General features: G+C 37.0%; 1 protein-coding gene across 2 annotated transcripts in view; it reads left to right on the forward strand.

Moving 5' to 3' along the window:
- Positions 1 to 12,601: 12,601 nt before the first annotated feature.
- LOC126773378 (serine protease snake-like) overlaps positions 12,602 to 18,839 on the forward strand; it is a 41,938-nt gene continuing 35,700 nt past the window's right edge. Inside the window, exons 1-6 of one of the 2 annotated variants that reach the window (XM_050494310.1) lie at positions 12,602 to 12,752; positions 15,823 to 15,866; positions 16,957 to 17,004; positions 17,102 to 17,231; positions 18,404 to 18,466; positions 18,638 to 18,732. In XM_050494310.1, coding sequence (XP_050350267.1) covers positions 12,689 to 12,752; positions 15,823 to 15,866; positions 16,957 to 17,004; positions 17,102 to 17,231; positions 18,404 to 18,466; positions 18,638 to 18,732 — 444 coding nt within the window. In that variant the 5' untranslated portion in view covers positions 12,602 to 12,688. The remainder of the gene's footprint in view (positions 12,753 to 15,822; positions 15,867 to 16,956; positions 17,005 to 17,101; positions 17,232 to 18,403; positions 18,467 to 18,637; positions 18,733 to 18,839) is intronic. The other variant, XM_050494311.1, reaches the window with a different exon arrangement.

Genomic DNA, 18,839 nt, shown 5'->3' on the forward strand with positions numbered 1-18,839 from the left:
ATGTCGTACCACAGTGCTTGCATTAGACTATAATTACTCATTGAAGTTACTCGTGTCACGTCTAATCTGTGCATTGCATTATTGCGTCAAGTTGAAACTTTTGACACTTAAGTGTCTAGTTGTCTATGATAGAAGGAATCATCTTCGCGATTTTTTTTTTTTTTTTTTTTTTTTTTTTTTTTTTTTTTTTTTTTTTTTTTTTTTTTTTTTTTTTTTTTTTTTTTTTTTTTTTTATAGAATAGGAAGGCGGACGAGCATATGGGCCACCTGATGGTAAGTGGTCACCAACGCTCTTAGACATTAGCATTGTAAGAAATGTCAACCATCGCTTACATATCCAATGCGCCACCAACCTTGGGAACTAAGATTTTATGTCCCTTGTGCCTGTAATTACACTGGCTCACTCACCCTTCAAACCGGAACACAACAATACCAAGTATTGCTGTTTTGCGGTAGAATATCTGATGAGTGGGTGGTACCTACCCAGACGAGCTTGCACAAAGCCCTACCACCAGTGAAAAATGTGTTCTAAACGCCATTTATTTAGACTTTATAAATAGATGCTTAGATTGAAAATTGTACGTCGAATAATAAAATTTATTTTTTCACCAGACTTATCTATTAAATTTTGAGACCCGTATTTATAGCGAATTTTAATAGCGTAGTTAACTTTATCGTCTCGGATCGTATCGGATATATGGTGTTTTTTTTCTTTCCGTTTCTGGGGTGTATCTAGGCCATTTATAAAAATACAATAATAATAATCTTTATTCACATAAAACGTAACAAATTATAATGTAGTCATTGATTTCTGAGCTAGGCTCAAAGACCTGTATTACAGAAATCAGTGTCCTCTCTCATATTTCAGTGACATTTCGTTCTATGTAAATAAAAAATAAATTATGAATGAATATTTCTTACTGTATACTAGAAGGGAGTGCCTGAAGATTTATGTGTGTGTTTGCGTGTGTGTCTGTGTGTGTATATGTATTTTGTTTCACAAGATATTATAGCAACAACAGTTCAGTTTGTTCATAATCTAGTCCTAGTAGCCAATTTTAATAATGAATAGCTTCATGATTACATAAGGAGTGTATCTAAATCAGCAACGCACATCAACTTCTTGAAAACCCAAATAAGTTTTCTGGTGCGCGCAGTTGTGATGCCTATATGAGAGTGCTAACTAAGTTTTTCGTCCAAAATAACTCCTAGATATTTGACGGTCGCAGATTTAGCTATCTCAAAGCATGAACAGGAAGCAACAGAATCACTGGGGTAGTAGCATGCGTGAACCTTAAGACTAATGTTCTCTGGTTTTGTTTTGGCCACAGAAAACTGAATAAATCAGGTTTTGGAGAGATTCAATGTGAACAGGTTTACACTAAATATAAAAATAATTATAATTTTATTTTATTTCTTACAATAAATTTAATTAGATATTTGATAAATGGTTTTTTTTTTTTTTAGAATAGGAAGGCGGACGAGCATATGGGCCACCTGATGGTAAGTGGTCACCAACGCTCTTAGACATTGGCATTGTAAGAAATGTCAACCATCGCTTACATATCCAATGCGCCACCAACCTTGGGAACTAAGATTTTATGTCCCTTGTGCCTGTAATTACACTGGCTCACTCACCCTTCAAACCGGAACACAACAATATCAAGTATTGCTGTTTTGCGGTAGAATATCTGATGAGTGGGTGGTACCTACCCAGACGAGCTTGCACAAAGCCCTACCACCAGTAAACTAATGTCAAAAGGAATTTCATGTTTAAAGGACGTTGGATGTCAGAGGGAAGATATTTATATAGAGAATATTGGAGTTTAGAGCAATTAAAATGTAATTTTTAATTAGACATGATATCTTTGAATCTAATAATATTGCTTCAATAAATGTATAATTATATTAACTTATCTATATTTTGTAAAAGCAGCTTCAAAAATTATTGTTATTATAATATAGAAAAAAAAACAAATAGCCACTTAGCCAATCTCTATATCTCTATATCTATATATATATCGTAATTTCTCCGTGCAGTGACGGAGAAAGAATACATTTCACTGCCCCTCTCTTTCCCATGGGTGTCGTAAGAGGCGACTAAGGGATATCTGAGCGACCATCTGCTCATCTGGTGGTAGGATGCTAACATCCGCCTGGCTTGTTACCACCGTACGCATGGTGAAAAACTCGTGAAGTGGCTTGCAGCCGCGTTTCGAGGTCAGCCAGCGTACAGCCAGTGCCCGAGCGAGTATTGCCGCGATGGGTGTTGGTCCAGTGGAGACGGCTGTTGAACCAATGCCGGGGGAAACTGTATTGACCTGCCGGACAGGGAGACCCGAAGAAACGGCTGTTCCGCTGGCCGCCCGTGGCATAGTACAGGGGCCCGAGCGTGCCTAACCAGCTCTCGAGGCTGCCCCACCAGGCCACGCATAATCTCGGGGTGGACCGTCGTGCCGGTTGGTGACCGGAAGGTGGGGTCCCGGCGGCCACTTCCGGGGGGGTTCGGGGGCCCTTCCGTCCGGCGGATCAGTATATTTTCCTTTTTGGCAAACATTTGGGAAAACACGCCTCCATACTTTGCCCATCCCTATCGTGGCAATACGTCGCTCGCCTCACGTCTCTTTTCCTAATTTCCAAATGGTAGCGCAAATAAGAAATAACGGTCGTTCAGCGGTGCACACCCCCACCATACCCACGCTGTTTGAGGTCGAGTTCTCTAACATCCGAGGACTCCATGCTAACCTCAACGCTGTCCACCACCATCTCGAGACAGCACGGCCAGCAATGTTGTTTCTCACGGAGACGCAAATACTCCGCCCTGCCGACACCAGCTACCTTAACTATCCCGGCTACATGCTGGAAGAATCTCTTAAAGCGAAAGCCGGAGTATGCTTGTTCGTCAGGGCGGATGTTTGTTGTCACCGATTGCGCTGCTTGGAGGACCCCTCTTTCTCCATGTTGGTGGTACGTGTGGACCTGGTTCGTCAGAGTCGAGTCTACGTGTGCCTCTCCAGATCTCACAATGGTGACTTGCAGAGAAGCCGATTATTCGACCATCTTAGTCGGGTGGCAGATGCTGCGCAAGAGCAGTTTCCTAACGCGGAATTGGTGTTTTTGGGGGATTTTAATGCTCACCATGAATCATGGTTGAAATCCCTCAAAACTGACCATGCTGGAAGAACTGCTCATGCTTTTGCTCTCACACACGACTTGACCCAACTGGTTGATCAGCCCACCAGGATCCCGGACATTGATGGGCAAGCGCCTTCTCTACTGGATCTTCTGCTGACTTCTCACCCGGTGGAATATCAGGTTGTGGTTCAGGCTCCACTTGGTTCTTCGGATCACGGCCTTATATCTACCAAAGTGCCACAGGCCAAGCTGCCGCCATCAGCGGTATGCAAACGTCGCGTTTGGCACTATAAGTCGGCAGATTGGGACGGTATGCGCGATTACTATGCGTCAGTCCCTTGGAAGGAACGTTGCTTCAGTGGGAATGACCCGACAGCTAGTGCCGCTGCTGTTGCTGATGAGATCATGTTAGGAATGGAATACTACATTCCTAGCTCAGATCTCATCAATAGGGGTACGCGTAACCGTTGGTTCACGCGTGAATGTGCCGACGCTGTATCATCTAAGCAGGCGGCATATCGCGCGTGGATCAACGGCTGCATTAGCGGGGCATCTAACATTGACTCACTGAAAGCAAACTACAATAAAAATTCCAAGTCCTGTGGGAAGGCATACACGAGAGCGGATGCACAGCGCATTGTACAGATTGGTCATGACCTTATTTCGCATCCTAGGGGCTCCCGTAGCTTCTGGCGTCTGACCAAGTCTGTGCAAAACAATTTCTGCCAACCTTCGCTGCCACCGCTCAGAAATCCGGACGGATCGCTAGCTCACAGTCCGCAGGAGAAAGCCGACCTCCTGGCTAAACTCTTTGCCGACAACTCTGTGATCGATGATTGTAGTGCGCAGCCACCAACAATACCTTCATGTGGCCACACGATGTCTGACATCAAAATCAGGCAACGTGATGTGCGTGCGGAGCTGCAATCACTCGATATACGGAAAGCTAGCGGTCCCGATGGAATACCAGCCATTGTGCTGAAGAAGTGCGCAGCGGAGCTGTCTCCTGTGTTAACGCGCCTGTTCCAACTTTCTCTCTCTTCGGGATGTGTGCCGGAGGCTTGGAGAAGAGCTAATGTGCAAGCGGTTCCCAAAAAAGGGGATCGGTCTGACCCGGCAAATTATCGGCCAATAGCTATCACCTCAGTACTTTGTAAGGTGATGGAACGGATTTTAAACAACCAACTGATCCATTACCTAGAAGATCACTGTCTAATTAATGATCGTCAGTACGGGTTTCGACCAAAACGGTCCACAGGTGATCTTCTAGCGTACGTAACGCACCTCTGGGGTGAAGCTATCGACAAGCATGGAGAATCGTTGGCTGTCAGCCTCGATATCTCCAAGGCTTTCGACAGGGTCTGGCACAGAAGTCTTCTCTCCAAGCTACCGGCATATGGTCTGCCTGCTCAGCTATGCACCTGGATTGCCAGCTTCCTACACAAGCGTAGCCTTCGTGTTTTAGTAGATGGTTGCGCTTCACAATTCTATGTAGTGAATGCTGGGGTCCCCCAGGGATCTGTGCTATCTCCCACACTCTTTCTTTTGCATATCAATGATATGCTCTCTCTTGGGAACATACATTGCTATGCAGATGACAGTACAGTGCATGGTGGATACCACGGACGCGCAGTGGCTGGGCGGGCGGAAACTGAGGAGAGGCGGGAGAATCTTGTCATTGAACTCGATAGGACATTAGAGCTCATCGCCAAATGGGGTTCTGATAATCTTGTTGGGTTTAATGCCAAGAAAACACAGGTGTGCGCTCTCACAGCGAAAAAGTCACCATTTTACCCTCATCCCTCCCTCTGTGGCACACCGCTGATGATACAAAGCAAAATCGCCATGCTGGGGATGGACGTTCGCTGCGACCTTAGTCCAAGGGATTACATCGAGGCTATTATAAAAACAGCTTCACGAAAACTCGGAGTTCTGAACAAGGTGCGGCGTTTTTTCACGCCACAACAACTGTGCCTGTTATACAAAACACAGGTACGGTCTTGCGTTGAATATTGGTCGCACCTTTGGGATGGCTCCGCTAAGTACCTAATGGAGGCCTTGGACCGTTTGCAGCGACGTGCAGTACGCATTATTGGCGACGTAAAGACCCTTGAACCTTTACAATTGCGTCGCGAGATAGCAGCACTGAGCGCTTTCTATCGTCTGTATCACGGCGAGTGCTCTGAGGAATTATTCTCTCTAATTCCTGCTTCCCCCTTCCTTCTTAAGTCCACGCGAGCTGGTTCTCGATGTCACCGCCTAACTGTGACATCAATTCCATCGCGCACAAAGAAATTTGGCAACTCCTTTCTTTGCCGCACTACCAAAGAATGTAATTCCTTACCAGCTCACGTGTTCCCCTCCTCTTACAACCCGGGTTCCTTCAAACGAGGCGTGAAGAGGCATCTTGCGGGCCGGCATGGCGGGGACGGCTAGTACAGAACATTCTTCCCGACTGTACTGGCCGTCGTCGCGTTTGGACTCTACTACCACTTACCATCAGGTGGAGTGGAGTCATTTGCCATCCCGGGGCATATAAAAAAAAAAAAAAAATAAGCATGCAAAAGTTAAAAAAAATATATAATAATTTTCACATGCAATTTATTTGTAAATTAAAATGCAAATAAAACACTTATGTACAATCAAAATTTATATACAGAACAGTGAATATATATATATATATATATATTATGATTTGAAATATATATTATAATATGAATATATATTGTGAATACAGTGAAATTTCTTTGAGAAATTGATCACTGTAAAAACTTAGTTTGCAAGTAGGTAGGATTATAAAACAAGTAAAAGATAAATCACTGTGTATATTATGACAAAATTGACTATCAGAACTTTTTAAGTTTTTTATCTTTTGATCGTACATGGATAAAATATTTAAAAAATCGTATGAATACAACTTAAATCATTCATCTGGTAGCAATACTTCGCACAGTTACTAAAAGGAAACTTCTATTCAGAAACTAAGCGATACCCACACCCACAAAACTTAAATAGTATTTATGAGTCAACGAACTATGACGGTGCCAAAAAGGTATGTCATTTTATTGATAGTAAGTTAAGATTAAAGTTATATCTACTTTGTGTCGATATTAAGCGGCTAACACAAATATTTAAAAAAATCCGAGGCTTATACATCCTAAGCAGAAATAAAATCTTAAGCCTCCAATACACGTTGGGCCAGAGTGTGCGCCTGAAGTTGAATAAAACTACGAGCTTAGTTGTTATATAAGAATTAATGTAAATCATTATTATGTCAGCACAATGACGCTTAGAATAACATTTATTAGTCACGTTACTTTGGTCGTTACACATTTAGATAATAATAGATCTTGCTGTAGGAATATACAACGATAGTGGCAATAGTTACTACTACTGGCCAAGGCGAATGCGGAATGAACAACGACAAGGTGTAACCAGCGCTAAAAAATCCTAAGCGATAATTTTATTATTGATTTGGTAATTTAGCTTTGTTTGTTTTTGAACTATTGTTGGATGTCGCAGGCGTTCCAATTGTAGCTCATCTCACTTAGTGGTTGTTTATTGTGCAGTGTGTGATCTTGCGTTATCGTGAAGCAGCAGTGTCCAAGAGCGATTGACCAATCTCGGTTGTTTAGCAGCTAGTTCTTCCTTCATGGTTTGCCGTTGCTGACAATAGATATATGTCGTAATGTTTTGGCCAGCTTTTAGAAAGCTGTAGTGAACGACACCGGCGCTAGTCCACCAAACACTCACAAGTAACTTTTTCTGAGGCAATTTTGGTTTAGGGCAGGATTTGGCTGGGTCTCCAGGGTTCAGCCATTGCGACGAGCTCTTCCGATTAACGTACAGTTTCCACTTTTCAACACAAGTAATGATTCGATTTAAAATACCTTCATTATTGTGTCGGTTAAGCAAAGTAACACAGCAGTCGACGCGTGTTTGTAAGTTCGATTCACTCAATTCATGAGATACCCATCGTTCAAGTTTTTTTACTTTCCCGATTTGCTTCAAGTGGATTAATACAACATATATATATATAAATACGTTTTATCACTTACCCTGAAGCCTGCAGCTATCTCTGAAGTGCTTTGTGATGGATCCGCTTCCACAATAGCCTTTAATTCTTCATTTTCCACTTTGGTCTCTGGCCGTTCACGGGGTTGGTTCTAAACGTACCTTGCTTTCTTTTGCGACACCAGCGCCGTACACATCATTAATCCTTCGAGCTGTTTCTGCAGCACTGGTGCCACGGTAGAACTCGTACTCGTATACCGATACGTATACCGATATTTCATGTTTTCTATTGTGCGGTAATAAGCGACGCCAAAGAAAAAAATAATGAGGAAAAAACAAATGAATGATTGTTTTCAAAATTCAAATATATTAGCTAAATGAATTTATAAATTTGAATTTGGAATTCTAAACCAAAGAGGAGATATTTCAAATCAAAGTGGTCAGTACGACAAAACGCTAATTTCATATGTGAGGACCTAATATTAAAGATTAAAATAAATTTATTGTAAGAAGGGTTTGAAGGGTGAGTGAGCCAGTGTTACTGCAGGCAGAAGGGACATAACATCTCAGTTCCCAAGGTTGGTGGTGCATTGGCTATGTAAGCGATGGTTGACATTTCTTACATTGCCTTTGTCTAAGGGCATTGGTGACCACTTACCATCCGCCTTCCTATTCTATATAAAAAAAAACTTAAGCTTCAGGTTAAATCACTGAGTTCAAATTTCTTATCCTTCATACATTCATGTTAAAATCATCTGAAATTGTTTTACAATTCGAACACAGTTTGTACCAGCTTCGCACGGGTACGGAATGAAGGTATGTAGTATCTGGTGTACGTTAGTAAAGCTGTCAGTCGGCATGATCAACAATCACCGTCATATTTCACGCAATTTACTCAAAACCGTAATGAATTATATCTAAACCTTCCCAATTAATCTCTCCGTCCATTTGTGAAAACCGCATGAAAGAATGTTCCGTAGATTTTGAGTCAGATTATTATAGACAGACAGACGCGGTTGAGGGACTTTGTGTTATAAGATGTAGCGATAAATTAAATCCTTACTATGATCTCTTTAATATACACTACACTTTATAGTTTAATATTAAGTGTTCGTATATTAAATGTAAATTTCTTTATCCTTCGGTTATTATATCAAAAAACGATTATGATAGTTCAGTTGTATAATGATTTAGAGTCTAGATTCTAGACAGTCCAAATCTCGTGATGTATGGCAGAGATGACCTTTTGGCTTCGAATAATTTGGCCATGTATATATTTTTATTTAATATGTTTCAAATGCATGATTTCTATTTTTTCTCTTTACCAGCATAAAAATTGACATTAAAGGATAACTTATGACTAATTAAAAAACATGAACTTTAAATATTATTACCTAGACTTTGATGTCCTATGTAAATTGATAATAATAACAAAACTTGTTTTAAATTAGTTTGGGTGTTGGTACTGATACCGTTGCATACAATGTCTGAAGTTAATAATTATTTTACTCGTCTACTAATTATTGTATAATTTTTTCATCGCATTTTTAAAAATTTAATATTCAATCCTTCGTATCATTTATAATAAATTACCACTTATAATTACAAAAATAAATAGTATTTTTAATCGAACAGATGAGAATGAGAAAGCAATGTTTTGTACTGATAAATTAGCTTCGTTCAGAAATAGCTTACAACAGAATATTTAAATTATCTAATATATAAAAATCTCATGTCACGGTGTTTGTGGTTGAACTCCTTCGAAACGGCTCGACCGATTTTTATGTAATTTGTTGTGTATATTTGGGTATGATAATAGGTCGTAAAGTATATTTCATACCTCTAGGTAATACACAAACACCGTGACATGAGATTTTTATATATTAGATTAAAATCTACGAACGTTGAATACTAACCTTTGTTTTACTATCACTTATATATTAACTTAAAAAAAATAGTGTCTTAATTAATTTCCAATTCCAAGCTTTAAAACTATAATCTATCTTTTAATCTATTTAACTTTATTATTATTTTATTTCTAAAGCTTGTTTTGTACAATTAGGTACGATTTCTCAGAATATATAAGAATCTCTTATACTCGAACCGAATCCATTCCTCAATTCTCGCACATACTTATCAACCTCGCCAGTTTATTTTTCACCTTCATCGTCTAAGAACCAAAGAATAACCACCATTTGGTCATAAAATGCTTTATTTTCTTACAATCAGCACGACTTTGTTATTGAAATAAATGGATAGTGGAACTTGTTCTTCACGGATGTAAATCTCGATTTTATATATTATAAAGGACATAAGGTTAAAGCATTTGAATATACAAATATTAAATAAATAATTAGAAATATTGGTAAATGAATGTATTTTATTTACGATTCTGGGTTCTTTGCGGTAACGATTGGGGGGAATTTTCGGTTCGTACAATAAATAACTATATTATATACATTCTTGATGAAAAGTGACGATAAAAAATGGTATTCACGCTTGTGACGTCGTTATTTAAAGCGCACGGCATCTACTGGTATAAGTTTTATGTAAATTGGTTTAGTAATTAGATATTACAAAAATAAGACTCCTTATTTATTAGTAAAATTTGAAAATAACCGTCTACTTTTTTTAAATGTTTCACAACTCGCACGTTTCCTCACGATGTTTTCCTTCACCGCCGGTGACGAGATAAAATAAGCACATGAAAATTCAGTGGTGCTTGCCCGTGTTGAAATTCGGAATTTACCAGTTACCAGTTGTATTGCTTAGAGAAGTGATACCAATCTTAGTGGGATTCTGGATTGTTGGTCTGGTCTAGATGATATAAGACTAAAATTAATATTATGGGGTCATCTTTATTATATATAGGTTATACTACTGCTTATCTATATGTATGTAAATATTACTTGAAAACAACTTGATTGACGAATTTAAGGTGACGATTCGATATTTATTTTGTACCTATTTTATATGATAAAAATTGGTACAAAATGGTAGACATCGTGGTAGAATATGTGTCGATTGTTCAAGTGACATATATACATATATAGGACACCTACTAATTAACACGCATCTAATTTCTTTATTTACAAGTCCAGTCGATTGATGAAAATATAAGACGTCAATGAAATGTCAAAATGCCCTACATATTTACTGAGAAGTTATTCAACAAAATATAGTTAACTAAACATAGATTTAGTAGCTTAAAATTTCAAATGTTTCAAATATGAATTAAGTCTTTCAATCGTTAATTTCTTAATTGTAAAGACACATCAAAGACTACACACACACACACAAAGATTCAACATACATATATAATTGGTCTGTATTTACGTTATTGCCGATAGATTTCATTTATTTCGACTATACATTCTATAGCCTATTCCGATCGAAGGAGGAGTACCTCTAGGTAGGTAGGATAAAAAAGCCACACAAAGATTTGCTAACAGCTTTGCTGTATTATGCACAACAAACAGTTCTTGATTAATATATCATTATTTATAATACAACACTATCCACTTACTTAAGTGGATAGTAGATCTTAATTTTACTTCCAAAGAATCGATAATAAATTCGATGACATTCAAAATGGTTAGCACGCTAAGCTTGGTCGTCGTTAGGTTTTCCGTTCTATTTGAGAATGTTAAGGTCATCAAAAACAAAATCATTTAATTTAGATTATATCTAAAACAAAACTATAAATAAACTATAATGAATATTTAAAATATAAGAATGTATTGCATGAATGAATAATTAATGAATTTGATGATTCAAAGATGGCGGCTAACAGTTGCGTCCAGAGACAAAAGCATGAATTTATTCGATAATACACATACATTCTAAATATATTCCATATTAATCTTTTTATACATATATTAATATAATTATTTTAATGTACAATTGGTGTGATCTGTATTTAATATTAATTACTTGTTAACAAATATATTTGCGTACCTATCGTGGGCGTAATGTATTAGATACTTATAAAGAAATCATAACATCTGTAAAACTATGTTTCATGAAAATAAATGATTATTATTATTATTATAAACATTAAATCTGTATTCGACTCGCTTGGATGTCTTTTATCTCAACTCGTGGTGATGATTGACTACAATCAAATAGATTCATCTACACAATATTAAATATTATGATTTCTATAGTCGTATGTCATATAAATAATCAATATAAATGATTGCTTCAAATACTCATAGTATTGACAACGACGGGACTTTATAATAATAATAATAATATCCTAGGTAATTTTTAACACACGGCTGTCTGATCCCAAATGAAGTTTGTACAAAGCTTGTGCTATGGAAACCAGACAACTGATATACTACATATACTACTTTTCTTTTGTAAATACATACTTATATAGATAATTACACCCAGGCGCAGGACAAACAGACATGTTCATGCACACAAATGTATGTCCTGGGTGTGAATCGAATCTACAACCTTCGGCGTGAAAGGCAAGTATCTACCAACCACGCCAACCGGCTCGTCACTTTCCTAATTATATAATCGAGCAAGATGCATCATCTTGTTGAACAAGTTTGAGATGCTGTTGTTGTATTATTAACATAACTTGATATTTTTAACACAGGGCGTTTTAACGCTATAATACTAGCAAGGCCGGCTGAGTGGATCGAAGACGACAAACATATGTCATAAGATGTATGGTGTACTTATATCACGCAATTTGTTAACAATTTTTAACACTAATAGCTGATGCGACATACAAAAAGTATTTTACTTTTTTATAGTTTTTTAATTTGTAAAGGTCTCGAAAAGAAATTGGTAAATTATATTTTCTACAAAGAAAGAAACCCGAAATCAGGCGAGTTTAACCGTTATCTTACGACAGAATATAGACAGTATTGCCCTTTGCCCTTTTCGTTTGACCAAACTGTCAGTTTGATTAGATTGGTATCGAAGTAAGGTGTATACGTTTATATAACACGGAATGACTATTCATTACGTATTCATTCGTATTCATTACGTTTACTTTGGTGTCAATAATTGTAATTGTCCTAAATTATTATTTTTAATTTAATATTTGAACAACAGAAGTTTTTCGAGAGAAACAGTATTTTGTCCTAAACAGATGAACATCAACTTTAGCAAAGCCGCGGGTATACCGTGAAACCTCGTATATAAATAATTCAATTGTATCTTACTCTCGCGCCAAGTTATAACTAGTATTTTGTTGGTATAGCTTTTTTTATATACGTAATGATTAAATTAAAACCTTCTGACTCAACAAGGTTTTACATTATATGAATTAAAAATATATCAGAAAACTTTTTTTTATCTGTAAAAAAACGCTCGCTTAAACAACCGTCCAATGTGTAACAGCATTTAAAACGAAATAAATAGAAAATTTTCAGTTGTTTTTGTTAGTTAGGTGTATCACACGAACCATATTCGCGTTCCTTTATATCGAAATAAAAGAAAAGTTTAAAGTTATTGTCACTAGTGAAGATTACTGTGTTAAAATTATAACGTGTTGAATGTTTAGATTTATTAATAAATGCTTAATATATTTAATACTGTTAAAATGAAACTCTTAATATTAACTATTTGTTTTTCAATAGGTAGGTTTTTGGAGTCCATCATATTTATTAAGCTTTTTATATAATCAAGCATAACCCTAGATAACACAAACTACTTACAAAAACTTAATATTCACTTACTTACTTACACACTTATATAAGAATGAGGTAAGTTTTATTGTTTTAATTTATTGTAACGTTATGCAGCCATGTTCATGTTCAAAAGGTCGTATAGAAAATATTTACTCTAGACTTGAAAATACAGACAAAAAAACTTGGATTTTTTTATTAGACGGTTGCTCATGTCCACACATAGACATTGGCACGGGTAGAAATATTACTCTTACTCAGTCCTTACTCCATTGTCGCTAGTGGACTACCCATAGGATGTAACCTAAGGGCTAAGACTACTGTAAGTACTACTATAATAAGAGCAACTACTGTTTCGGAAAAGATCCCACCCTGATCTGAGATGAACCGGCGAAGGAATTTTAGCGGTTTTTTGTCTAAATTGTAATTGTGTACAATTTAATTTCGCAAATAATTTTGTTTTGCCACAGGAATCTTTCTCTACGACGAAAAACGATTTATTAAAGTAAAGAAAATAATATACATTGTTAATGAGAATATACAATTACAACTTAAATGACGAATTTAAGGCGACGATTCGATATTTATTTTGTACCTATTTTTATATGATAAAAATTGGTACAAAATGGTAGGCAGACTATCATATGGCTACCTGGTGGTGAGTGCTACCACTACACTTTTGCTGTAAGAGATTTAACCATCCCTTTCATCGTTCATCGTCATCTTCATCAAAATAAACTGTTATTGTATTTTTGTTAACCGGTAGAAAATGTGATGGTTGTCCAAGTGACATGTATACATATATAGACACCCACTAATTAACACGCATTTAAATTCTTTATTTACAAGCCCAGTAGATTGATGTAGATTCAAAAAAATATAAGACGGGAATTAAACGTCAAAATGCGCTACATATTTACTGTGAAGTTATTCAACAAAATATAGATAACTACACATAGATTTAGTAGCTTAAAAATTCAAATGTTTCAAATTTGAATGAAGTCTTTCAATCGTTATCTTCTTAATTGTAAAGCCATACCAAAGACTATACACATTCACACACACAGAGACCCAAAGATGCCACATACATATATATCTAGTTTGTATGTACGTTAATACCGATATATTTCATTTTATTGCGACGGAACCTACTGTAGCCTATTCCAATCGAAGGAGGAGCACTTATACATAAAAACCCATAGATTTACATATTCCATGCGATTTACTAATAGCTCTGCTGTATTATGCACAACAAGCAGTTCTTGATTAATATATCATTATTTATAATACGACACTATCCATTTAAGTATTTATCTTTATTTTACTTCCAAAGATTCGATAATAAATTCGCTGACCCATTTGAGAATGTTAAGGTCATCAAAAATAAAATCATTCAATTTAGATTATATCCAAAACAAAACATTAAATCTGTATTCGAAACTCGTTTGGATGACTTTTATATCACCACCACAACGTGTTGCGTATTGACTACAATCGAATCGATTCATCTACACAATATTAAATGCGGGCATGCACCGCTGATTTTTCATGTGCTTAATTTGTGTTTATAATTCATCTCGTGCTTGACGGTGAAGGAAAATATCTTGAGAAAACCTGCATGTGTCTAATTTCATTGTAATTTTGTCGCATGTATATTTTACCAACCCGCATTGGAGCAGCGTGGTGGAATAAGCTCCAAACCTTCTCCTCAAAGGGGAGGCCTCTTGCCTTAGCCCAGCAGTGGAATATTAACGGGCTGTTACTGTACTGTGTAAAGTGAGCCTGCACTGGTTATTTTTTAATGACATTAAATGCAAATGGCTAGCACAACAGGCTGTAGGTACCTAATACATTTTTTTTTTTTTTTTTTTTTTTTTTTTTTTTTTTTTTTTTTTTTTTTTTCTTTCAGCCTTTTGCCGTCCACTGCTGGACGAAAGCCTCCCCCATAGAACGCCAACCATCCCGATCTTGGGCAGTCCGCATCCATCCCGAACCTGCCACCTTTTTTAAATCGTCGGCCCATCTTGTCACAGGGCGTCCTACACTACGTTTGCCTAAGCGTGGTCTCCACTCCAACACGTGTCGGCTCCATCGGCCATCAATGCGCCTGGAGACATGACCAGCCCACTTCCACTTCAGCGAGCTAATTCTAAGCGCGATGTCGGTGACTTTAGTTCTCTGGCGAATGTCCTCATTTCGGATTCTATCTGCCAGAGAAACCCCAAGCATCGCGCGTTCCATTGCTCGCTGAGCGACCCTAAATTGGTGGACCAGTCCTACGGTAAGTGTCCACGTTTCGGCACCGTAAGTCATTACAGGTAGGACGCACTGATTGAAGACCCTGGTCTTAAGCGACTGTGGGATCGACGATTCAAAAATATGACGTAACCTCCCGAATGCCGCCCAGCCCAAACGTATTCTTCTTTTAGCCTCCTTCTCAAAGTTGTGCCGGCCAAGTTGTATAGTTTGGCCCAGGTAGATATATTCCTGCACAACTTCAAGTGGAGAGCCATTTACGACCACTGGTCTCGGGGATACATGACGGTTTGCCATAATTTTGGTCTTTTCAATGTTCATCCCGAGACCTACTTGTCTTGAAGAATCGCTCAGGCTGTTTAGCATCTCTTCCAAATCCTGCAGAGTCTCCGCCATGATGACAATGTCGTCGGCAAATCGCAGATGTGTAATGTGTTGGCCATTTATTTATACATATTTATAGGGCATAAATTTGATTTAGTCCTATGCGTTTGATTGATTTTGGTTTTGAGTTTACAACAGGGTAACTTAAAGATTGATTGTGAAATTGGAGACATTTATTAAACTATGTTTATGTTCGAACATAATATTGTAACTAATAATACATTATCTAATAAAATTACTATTTATGCGTAATAGTTGCCGCCGCTTGACGTCCAATAAGAAAGAAGCATTTTTAACTACCATAAATACATATATTCAGATACCAAACATAATAAATTTGGTATTTTTGTGTACTTAAACAATTGTTATTTCTTTTTCACAGGATCTGGTGACATTATGCCTTTCAATTTGACGCTGTACAAAATGGTATGTATTAGAAGACATTATAATCAAGTAAAAAGTTATAAGCGATTAGAATATCGGAAGTTTGTTTTGGTGTCATAAAATGATGTCTTTCTGAACGATTTCGGCCACGGCGGACATTATAAAGGGAGACATGCTGCAGACTATTAACTTACTAGATACCCAATATAGTACCCAAATTTGTACGCAAACACAGGTGCACTAATATGTTTAATATTCCCTCAGTCTTCGAACCGATGGAACAGCAATCCGATACGGGCCTCGGGGTATGCTGCCAAGTAGACAGTTACTGTGTCATAAAATAGTAAATGACGGACTTGACCTCAGTAGTATAACAATTATTTCAAAGTGACCTCAATGAAGTTGTGAAATATGAGTTGTCTATTAAATAATCATATCTTAGGACGTTGTTAAACTGCTGTCGAGTAATACAGTAGATAAACGTTATATTTTATCTAACTAAGCTGTATTATCAGGCTAAATAATATAATATAATATTTAGCCTGATCTATATATGTCAGAGATAAGAAATTTAAGCGGGTATACGAAGTCACTAATTTTATTAGAATAGCAACACCACACAACGTGATTGACATCTTATGGGTTACTAGTCGGTTTTCAGACGTCAAGTTGTGAAAAAAATATGAAACGAATATTTTTATTATGCAGCCGACTGATGGAAATATAAAATATAATGGTGTCAGTAGCGCGTGTGATCGTTTGTCGAGCGATCTCCTTGGTCTCTTCGTCTCTTGCTTTCAGGAAAGCGCCAGCGCCGGACGACTGATTTAATAAAATCAACATATTGGACGACAATAACGGCCATTTAAATGGCAATCCATTTGAATCCTTGACATATATATAATATATTTATGCGAAATACCACTTATCACGAGATCTCTTAATCTATCGCCCTGATTGACTTAAAATTTGTCACAGTTACTCCTTCTCCGACGCAGACGCTTACTAAGAACGAATTTTACGCAAATCCTATCTAAAATACATTTACTTACTATCTACCCGTGCGAAGCCGGGACGACTAGCTAGTTCTGTTTATAGGTAGATTAATTAATTTGGCAAACTGTTTTTTCAGCATAACCCGATACAACTTTGGCTTAATAAACATGAAAAACAAACTGTTGTAAGTATTATTATTATTATATTATAACAAATATAATTCGATCAACACTACCCGGGTCGTTTATTATTTTAAAAATATGTGTATCTCACCTTTTTAGGCTAATTACAACCTCGATTTGTTACCTCCATTTGTGACCTCAACTCCTGCAAGTACGACGGACGATCCATGCAAATATGACCCACCTAAACCAGATTTCAGGAAACCAGGTCGCAGGATAAGTGAAGCTAGTAATGACATCTTTTTTAAATAATATAATCGCTTTATTAAATATACGCTAATACTGAGGTAAAATAATGTAACTGCCTGTATTAATATCACACTAACGGCCTTACTATAAATTTAAACTTATAAACTTAGTTTAGCGGGTGATGTTTAACTAAATGCTTTGTCTTCTTCTTTAACTTAGGTGCTAAGCTACGTTTATTTGTAAGGCTTTCTCAATCTTTAATCTCCTTATACTCATTAGCACATTTTTTTTTTATAGAATAGGAAGGCGGACGAGCATATGGGCCACCTGATGGTAAGTGGTCACCAACGCTCTTAGACATTGGCATTGTAAGAAATGTCAACCATCGCTTACATATCCAATGCGCCACCAACCTTGGGAACTAAGATTTTATGTCCCTTGTGCCTGTAATTACACTGGCTCACTCAGCCTTCAAACCGGAACACAACAATATCAAGTATTGCTGTTTTGCGGTAGAATATCTGATGAGTGGGTGGTACCTACCCAGACGAGCTTGCACAAAGCCCTACCACATCCGACATAAAGCCTTCTATATATAATAGATATATAATCAAAATCATTAAGAGAATCTCATAGAAAATTATTACTTGTACTAAATTAAACGGCACAGGCTCCTCCTCCTTTTAATGAAAATCTAACCGTAACAGCCTGTGAATGTCCCACTGCTGGGCTAAAGGCCTCCTCTCCTCTTTTTGATGAGAAGGTTTGGAGCTTATTCCACCACGCTGCTCCAATGCGGGTTGGTAGAATTCACATGTGGCAGAATTTCAGTGAAATTAGACACATGCAGGTTTCCTCACGATGTTTTCCTTCACCGTAAAGCACGAGATGAATTATAATCACAAATTAAGCACATGAAAATTCAGTGGTGCTTGCCCGGGTTTGAACCCACGATCATCGGTTAAGATTCACGCGTTCTTACCACTGGGCCATCTCGGCTTAATCTAAGCCATCATAAATTTGTTGTTACTATCGCCGATATAAAAATCTAATGATGGACATTTTTTACAGTGCCATGAACCAATCCAAGGGGCAGTCATAGTCAAATCCTTTTTCCATGCAGTTTGCCACAATGCGCAGATGAAACGAGTGATGATGATGATGATGAAATAGAAAGGATAAATAGAATTAATACAAATATTTTGTTTCCAGAATGTTTTGAATATATATGGGAAAGAACAAACCGAGAAAATAAAAATAAAAAGAGCGATGAATGTAAGTTTTATTCTGGATTTTAGTGTGTGCGTATCTAATATCGCAATTAATTTGAAACAAGTTCCACCCAACCGATTGACCTGAAGATTTGTATTGACAACACAATATGGACCTCAAATTACTTGTAAATTATTTTTAACTTCAAAATATTACCATGTTTTTTTTGTACAGGTTTAAAATTATATCAAAGTAAGAGCATGAAAATTGTACCGTATATTACTGTAATAGGCGGTAGAGATACATTCCCTGGGGAATTTCCACATATGGTATGTGCAGATTTTTTAAAGTCTAATTTAATTTTTTTTAATTTAGTATGTTATTAATAACATAGAATATAATAGACAGATCACAGATGTTCTATTTTCAAATATTT

The sequence above is a fragment of the Nymphalis io genome, chromosome 14, assembly GCF_905147045.1.
Source record: "Nymphalis io chromosome 14, ilAglIoxx1.1, whole genome shotgun sequence".
Lineage (NCBI taxonomy): Eukaryota > Metazoa > Arthropoda > Insecta > Lepidoptera > Nymphalidae > Nymphalis > Nymphalis io.